Here is an 8,029-nt window from a genome sequence, read left to right as displayed (position 1 = left end):
GCCCGGTGCCTGCAAATAACCGGGTAGGGAAAAAAAGCCGGAAAAAGCAATTTTATTTTTTTTTCCCCAAAACCACAAGGGGAAGGGGGGGGGGGGGACGAGGACGTGTGGTTGCGGGATGGTTGCAAAAGCTTTTTTTTTTTTTTTTTTTTACCCCTTTTTACTTTCTGCTTGGCGCTGTGCCCTGCAGCGAGCCGCCCCGCCCGGCGGGTGCCCGGGTGCCGCCGTGCCTCGGTTTCCCCTCCCTGCACGAAGTTTCGGTGAAACTCCCCATCCCCGTGGGGGTGACGCATGGGGAGCTGGGCGGGGGCTTCCCCGGGGGTGCTGCGGGTCCCCACCCCACTGAGCCCCCCCTCAGGCACTGGGCTCCATCACCCCACGGTGTCCTCGCCCCCCTGCGCCCCTCCTGTGGGTGATACGGGTGCTGGGGGCCCCCTGCCCCATGGAGCATCCTTCCCCGTGCTGGGGGTGCTGTGTGCCCAGCACCCTGCGGTCCCCTCACCCCCCCGAGACCCATCCCCAGGGGCTGGGGGCACGGGGACCCCCTGAGCACCACCCTTGGGTGCTGTGGTTCCCTCTACGTGGTCTCCTTGCCCCCCCCAAGCACCACCCATGGGTGCTGTGGGTGTCGGGGTCCCCCTGCCCTGCTCAGCACCTTTCCCCAGGGCTCTGGGTGCTGTGTTCCCGTCACCCTGTGCTGTGATCCCGTCACCCTAGGGTGCCCTCACCCCGCTGAGCACCACCCATGGGTGCACCATATGGGTGCTGCGGCCCCCATACCCGCTCAGCACCTTTCCCAAGCGCTGTGGGTGCTGCGGTGCCGTCACCCCTGGGTGTCCTCAACCCCCCGAGCACCCTCCTCGGGTGCTGCCTCTCCCCCACCCCACCCAGCACCTCCGGCCCCCGCACCCCCTCGGGGCTGCCAGCACCCAGCTCCCGCCCCGCTTTTTGGGTGTTCCCCTGGCGCTGACCCCATTTCACCTCTCCTCCGGCTGGGTCCAGGCTTGCCCAGGATTAATTGTGCCGCCTTCGTTAGCGTCTTGCTGCGCCTTCCCCTCCCCGAAACGCTGCGCCCCGCTTTGGGGAGCCCACGGCACCGCCTGCGCTGGGGCAAAGGGCTTGGGGGGGGGGGCTCGGGGGAGCCCCCAGGGCCCAGGACAGCAGCTGGGGGTTGCACAACACCCGCCACGTTTAATTGCAATAATTAAGGCTAATTATGCAAATAAGGGTGATGATAATTATGGGGCTCTGCAGAGATTTGCTGGGGGGGGGGGGGGACAGCCAAGCTGGTGGCCCCGTTACAGGGGGATGGCCCCGGGGAGGAGGGGGGAATGACCCCATTGCTGAGATAGGAGCATGATTTTGGGCTGATTTGGGGGTTTTTGGGTACTTGGCCAACCCTATTGTGGGACGCTGGCTGTGGGGAGACACCCCACACACACACAAACCCCGCTGGCTGGTCCGCAGCCCCCACCCGAGCCCTACAAACAGCTGCAGTGATGTGGAAAGCCCAGGCTCTAATTAGCACTGCAGCAGCTTAATGAGGCGATGCTAATTGCACCCCCCAAATGGCACGTGCACCCCCGAAAGCCCGGCAGCCGCAGGTGGGGAGGAGGAGGAGGAGGAGGAGGAGGTGTCACGGGTGTTTGTGCACCTCTGGGTTCGGGTTTATGGGTTTGGGTTTATGGGGTTTGTGCCCGTGTCCGTAACGCACGAGCACACTCTGCTGGAGAGCCGGCCCCACACATCCCCCGCTCCCAGCAAAGGGGAAACTGAGGCAGGCAGGGACAGGGGGCAGGATGGGCACAAGGCTGGGACAGCCCACCCCGCTGTCCCCAAATCCCACAGGGCTCCAGTGACCCCAAAACCAAAGGTTTGGCATCAAAGGGGTCGGATGCGCTGCACCCTCACCCCCAGGACCGAGCTGCTCCCTCCATGCTGGGGGGACAGGGGGAGAGGGGGGGGTGTTTTGGGGTGGCCCCCTCTGTCGCCGTGCCAAAATTAACCAAATGGCCCCAAAAAAAACATTTAATGGCTAAAGCGGAGCAGCGGGAACGGCGGTCACTTGGGGTTGGCGAGCTCCTCGATCGCTCTCCGCAGCTGCAGGGGGAAGGAGGCGGTGGGACGGGGGCTGTCCCCCTGTGTCCCCCCACCCGCAGGTGTCCCCCCACCCGTGTCCCCCCCCCGTGTCCCACCTCAGCGCGTGTGACAGCCCCCACCAGCTGCCCGTAGCGGGTGACGAAGATGTGCTGCAGCTTCAGCAGCTCAAAGAGGTGGTGTGCCTGTGGGGAGGGGGGGGCACATGGGGACAAAGCCGAAATTTGGGGAAGGGGGGGGCTTGGTGCCGCCTGCCCCCACCCCAAACCTGGTGCAGCGAGGTCCAGGGCGAGAGCTGCAGCATGACGGGCTCGATGGCGCAGTCATCCCCAACTGTCCCCATGGAGGCTGGCTGCAGGGGTGGGCAGAAGGTGACGCGTTAATTTTTTGGGGTGGAAAAACCTCTCCTTTGGGTGCGGCGGGTGCCTCGGGTTCACCTTCTCCTGCAGCGGCCCTGGGGGCGCCCGTGGGTGCTCGTGGCTCTGCAGGAAGGCGACCAGCCGGGCTCGGCTGACGGTGCCCACCAGCGTGGGTGACTCTAGGGGGGGACACGAGCCAGGTGAGGTGTCCCCATGTCCCCACAGCCACCAGGTGAGGTGTCCCCACGGCCACCATGCCCCCGGGGTGCCCGCACCCTACCTGCGCTCTCCACCACGGGGTATTCCCCATCGGTGGTGGCGCTGAGGGCTGCCAGCACCTCCTCAAAGCCATCGCCCTTGGCCACGGCCACGACCCGCCGATCCATGAACTCCTCCACCACCACCCGGTAGGAGCTGGAGAACGGGGACAAAAACCCGATTTTCCCCACTCTGCGGGGATTTCCCCCCAAAACAGCCCCCGCGGGGAGCCGGGGCCGGGCCTCACGCCATGTGCCGGCTGCGGATGCGGGGCAGGTAGGGCAGCTTCTTGACGATGATGGTGCCGTCGTAGAAGGAGGGCTGGCACTTCTGGGCGATGGCGTTGGCCACCAGCACGGCCAGGACCACGGGCAGGACGTGGGCCAGGTGGCCGGTGGCCTCGCACACCAGCAGGGCGGTGGAGATGGAGTGGGTGACGGCCCCCGAAAAGGCGGCGGCTCCTACGGCACGGCCCCCCCGGGGGGGGCAGGGGGGTGGCATTGGTGCGTGCAGGGTTGGGGACGTCACCGTCACCGTCCCCCCCTTCCCCAGTGTCACCGACTTACCGGCCAGCGCGTAGCCCCCAGGGACGATGGGGTGCGTGGTGGCCTCCACGCGGAGGCCGTGGGGGAAGAGCAAGGCCACGACCTCCCCCATCAGGCGCCCGATGGCGGCTCCTGCGGGGTTGGGGGGGTGGGAGGGGGGGAAGAAACCCCCGAGGACCCCCAGGGGATGGATGGAGGGATGGACCCCCCCCCCCTCCAGGCTGTGCCCCCAGCAGGGCCAGATGCACCCCCCCAAGGCTGGGTATCACCCCCCCCAAGTGGGCTGCAGGTACCCACCCTTCCCAGCATGGACACCCCCTCCCCCATGCCCCCACCCCAAAATGACATGGCCTCCCCTCCCCCATGTCCCCCCAGGATGCAAAACCCACCCCCAGGGCTGCACACAACCCCTGCACCCCCCTCCCCAGGGCCAGATACACCCCCCTTACCCCCCCCAAAGGGACTGGATGCACCCCCTGCACCACCACCACCACCACCCCCAAAACCAGATGCACCCCAGGGCTGGGTGCACCCCCCGTACCTCTCCCCAGGGCTCCATGCACCCCCTGCACCCCCCCAAAACCAGATGCACCCCGGGGCTGGGTGACCCCCCAGGCTCACCGTAGATGAAGATGGGCATGAAGTACCCGGCGGGCAGGGGCAGGGTGGTGGCCAGGGTCAGCATCCAGAACTGGGGGGGGGGGCACAGCACAGGGGCGGGGGGCTTGTCCCCATGGGGACAGCATCTGGTGGTGCTGGGGGGGGGCACGAGAGGGGCCGGGGCTACCTTCATCAGCAGGAAGAAGGCCAAGGTGCCGAAGATGGTGGCAGAGGGGTGGCTCCACTCCTGCCACAGGCGCCGCGGGTCCCCGGGCACCGCGGGGGGCACCGAGGCGTTTTGGGCCAGCACCCCCCAGGTGCGGTTGTCGAAGAGCGAGATGAGGTGCTCCTTCATGGACAGCTGGGCGGACGGACGGACGGACAGACAGACGGCATGAGCACGGGGTCTGGTGGGGGGTGGCGGGGGGAGCCCCCCAGCCCCTGCTCACCCTGGAGGCCATCAGCTGCCCCAGGCCCGGAGGGAAGGTGATGGAGGCCAGCAGCAGCACCACCAGCGCCGAGTACAGGGGCTTGCTGGGGGGAGAGGGGGCGGCTGGGACAGACGGACACACGGACACGGGATGGGGGAGGTGTGTGGACGTGGGGGTGGGACACGCGGACACGCTAGGGGGACGCTTGGACAGGTGGGGGGGTGTTTGGGCACGGGGGGTAGGAGGCGAGGACGCAGCACGGTGACATGTGGGGGTGTGGGGCGCGTGGAGTGGGCACACGGAGGTACTGGGGGGACACACGGACACGCGGGGTGGACGCACGGACACGCAGAGTGGACGTGTGGCTGCTCAGGTTGGACACACGGCCACGGTGTGCGTGGGGTGGGACACACGGACACTGCGGGGGCACGTGAGGTGCACGGGGTGGACGCGGGGATGCGCGGGGTGGGCGTGTGTGGGGGGTGGGGTGGGACACGCAGACACGCGGGGTGTTTGGGGACACGTGGGACAGACACACGGACGCCCAGGACGGACTCGGTAGCCAGCAGCCTGCCCGTGAGCCGGTTCTCCCTGACGGCCGCCAGCAGCCAGCGCTGGCAGAAGAGGTAGGCGCAGGCGATGGCTCCACAGATGGCCCTGGGGAGGAGAGGGCAGCGTGCAGGCAGGGCACGGGCAGGGGAAGGGGCAGGGGAAGGGGCAGCGTGCAGGCAGGGTGCAGGCAGGGTGCAGGCAGGGCGCAGATCAAGTGCAAGCAAGGTGCAGGCAGGGTATGGGCATGATATGAGCAGGGTACGAGTAGGACAGGCAGGGTACAGGCAGGGTACAGGCAGGATATGAAAAAGGTACAGGTAGAATACGGGCAGGGTACGGGCAGGGTACGGGCAGGGCATGGGCAGGGCATGGGCAGAACACAGGCAGGTATGGGCAGGGTGTGCGCAGGACCCCGTCCCCAGCAGGTCCCTCCTTACCCCAAAATCATGAAGAAGAAGGTCTCCGGCAGGTCAAAGGGGAAATCAATCTTGAGGTCGCTCTTAAAAATCGCCGCGATGGTCTCTGGGGAGGCGGGAGGGGTTTTGAGGGGAGGCCAGGAGGCGCTGCGGGGCCGCATCCTGCCCGGCCTTGCCTTGCTCGCTGTTGAAGACGGCGAGGAGGCGGAACATGAAGGCGCCGCAGGTAGCGGCGAAAAAGCCACGCCAGTAATCCCGCACGGCGAAGTGGGACGACATCACCTCGATGCTGAACAGCACCCCTGGAAAAACGGGGGGACCCGCTCAGGGGGGCTCCAGGGGTCCTCAGCTTCGGGAAGGACTGGGGAGGGTCCCTCACCACTGATGGGTGCCCCGAAAACTGTGGCCACGCCGACGGCTTGCGCTGCCACCAGCATCTCGTTCTGCTTGAATTTGTCCTGCGGAGGAGGGGGGGTTAACCAAAATCCCCTGTTTTTTGAAGGGAAATGGGTAAAAAAAAAAAAATAACATCCCAGCAGCTCCCCCACCTCATATTCCCTCATGACTGATGTCCGCATCTTCCCCAAGTACGCCGCGGCCATGGCGGAGAGGTGCACGAAGGGACCCTGGGGACGTGGAGGGGCCGTGGTGCTGAGCGGCCGCGGGGCTGAGCCCCCGGCGAAATTCCCAGCGGAATTCCCTGCTCACCACTTTGCCGAGGAAAATGGTGCTGCCGCAAGCCAGGGTGCAGGTCAGCCCCACCACCTTGGCCCCGAAATTTTTGATGGCCAGGTACTCCTCCAGCACCACGCCGGTCAGGATGGTCTTGAGCTCGGGGATGCCGGAGCCTTGGTGGGGGAGAAAGTGGCACCAGCTCAGCTCGGGCTGTGGGGACTCCAAGTTTTGGGGAGGTCCAAGTTTAGGAAGCTCCAAATTTTAGGAGTTCTAAGATTGGGGAGCTCCAAATTTATTGGGGGGGGGTACCTTCAAGGTTGGGGAGCTCCAAATTTGTTGGTAAGACCCTCCAAATTTTGGGGGTCCCAAAGTTGGGGAACTCCAAGTTTGGGGGGGGGGGGCTCCAAGTTTTGGGGGTTCCCCACAGTGGGGGCGGTGTGGGGAGGCCGGGGGGTGCCCGCTCACCTCCCGAATGCGGCGTGATGCTCTGGGAGAAGCCCGTGGAGAAGGCGGCCATGGCCACGGGGTAGATGGTCCACGAGAGGTACTTGAGCACCAAATAATCCCCAACCTCTTGGTAGAGCCACCGGTGGGCTGCAGAAGAAGTGCCGGGAGGGGGGCTGCCCCCACAGACACCCCCCCCCATGCCTCCCTCCCCGTCCCACTGCCCGGTTTTGGGGCTGGAGCCCCTCGTTACCCTCGTAGAGCCTGAAGACGATGAGGTCCATCATGAAGCTGATGAGGGCCATGAGGACCCCCAGCACGAAGAGGAAATACCAGTCCTCGCCCACGCGGAAGAGCTGACGCTTCACCAGCTCCAGGCACCCTGTGGGGTGAGTTGGGGGTCCAAAGGGGTGCTACAGCCCCCCCCTCCCCAAATAAAACCACCCCAAGGTGGCCAAAAAGAGGGGTGAGGGTCTCACCTTGGAGCCTCCTGCGGGCTTTGGGGCAGGGCCGCCAGCTGTGCGCCGACACCAGCACCCTCTGCTCCTCCTGCAGCCCCCCCGGGGGCACCTCGGGGCTGGGGGGCTCCATCCTGGGGACGTTTTGGGGACCGGGGGCTGCCCCGGCTGGTGCTGCGGGCTCTGCCTGTGCTGTGGTGGAAATGAGTTTGCAAACAAGCTCATTAAAAACGACCTTGACGAGGTGGATGGACCCGCGCGGGCTGGAGCCAGCCGGAGCAGAGCGGGGAGGGTTTCAGCCTCCGAATACGCCCCGGGGGGGGGCAAATCCAACCCAGCCCGGGGGGGCTTTGGGGAAGGCTGCGGCCCCCGGCCCTCGGCGATGCTTTGGCCTCGAAGCATCTCCGTGCAAGGGAAGAGCCAAGGGTGACTCAGGCGCCCGCCGAAATTACTCAGCACGGGGGGGTACTCACGTTACAGCCCCCCCCCCCCCCCCCCCCCCCCCCGCATTTCTTGGCAGCGCTGCCCGGCGGGTCAGCACGGGGAATAAAGCCTTACATGGTCTGCTCGCAGAGCTGCTCACCAGCTCCTGTTTTTCTGCCCCAAAATACGGCCTCACCCGTCCTAGGGTGGGGGGAAGCTTCCCGGGATGTGGCTACGTTTTGGGGGGGAGGCAGAGACCCGCTCCCAGGGAATTCCCCCCCCCAACACCCTCAGGGTGCTGCCACAGCCGCCAGCTTGGCCGCACTCCAGTCCCGTGTCCCCGCAAGGACACTTTTAATAACTTTTTATTATTATTATTACTACAAACTCCACGTGGCTGGCGCGGCCGCGCTGGAAGGCGCCCTGGGGATTTTTCCCCCAACCCCCCTCCATCCTTTTGGGGCATCGTTCCCCCCCACATACCCCGGTGCCACCTCCCCATCCTCCTGTTTTCGGGAGCCCGCGTTATCCGGGCCTGCAGGAACGCCAGCAATGGCATCGGATTTGGGACGGGGAGGAGCGGAGCCAGCGATGGGGAGAGGGGGGGGAGAGAGGAAAAAATTTCCACGGTGTCCAGAGTGATGTAGCAGGACCTAAATTTAGCTGGTTTTACAAGAGGTCTGGAAGGCGGCCGAGAGCCTAACGGGGCTTTATAAGCTCGGCGGCCACCCCCGAAATAGCCGGCCCCGTTCATCTTCGCCGCGAGGCCGA

General features: G+C 65.6%; 1 protein-coding gene across 1 annotated transcript; it reads right to left on the bottom strand.

Annotated features, from left to right (window-relative positions):
• Positions 1-2,061: 2,061 nt before the first annotated feature.
• On the bottom strand, positions 2,062-8,012 carry CLCNKA (chloride voltage-gated channel Ka). The gene is made up of 20 exons (XM_032201658.1): positions 7,932-8,012; positions 6,857-6,926; positions 6,631-6,759; positions 6,399-6,527; positions 5,967-6,106; positions 5,807-5,884; positions 5,638-5,716; positions 5,435-5,560; positions 5,280-5,364; positions 4,846-4,947; positions 4,309-4,393; positions 4,047-4,220; positions 3,881-3,950; positions 3,281-3,391; positions 2,962-3,175; positions 2,737-2,870; positions 2,535-2,635; positions 2,366-2,449; positions 2,196-2,282; positions 2,062-2,100 (listed from the first exon to the last, which is right to left on the bottom strand). Exons 1-20 carry the CDS (start codon positions 8,010-8,012, stop codon positions 2,062-2,064), a joined length of 2,118 nt encoding a protein of 705 aa, XP_032057549.1.
• Positions 8,013-8,029: the final 17 nt, after the last annotated feature.

The sequence above is a fragment of the Aythya fuligula genome, chromosome 21, assembly GCF_009819795.1.
Source record: "Aythya fuligula isolate bAytFul2 chromosome 21, bAytFul2.pri, whole genome shotgun sequence".
Classification (NCBI taxonomy): Eukaryota; Metazoa; Chordata; class Aves; order Anseriformes; family Anatidae; genus Aythya; species Aythya fuligula.
Note: the sequence above shows the minus strand (reverse complement) of the source record. Positions and strands in the feature narration are given on the sequence as shown.

Excerpts from the sequence above, each read along its gene's own strand:
- CLCNKA (XM_032201658.1), bottom strand. The coding sequence starts at position 8,012 with ATGAACGGGGCCGGCTATTTCGGGGGTGGCCGCCGAGCTTATAAAGCC. Across the intron at positions 5,561-5,637 it reads TTTCGGGGCACCCATCAGTG|GGGTGCTGTTCAGCATCGAG; the intron begins GTGAGGGACCCT and ends CCGTTTTTCCAG. Across the intron at positions 5,365-5,434 it reads CGTCTTCAACAGCGAGCAAG|AGACCATCGCGGCGATTTTT; the intron begins GCAAGGCCGGGC and ends CCGCCTCCCCAG.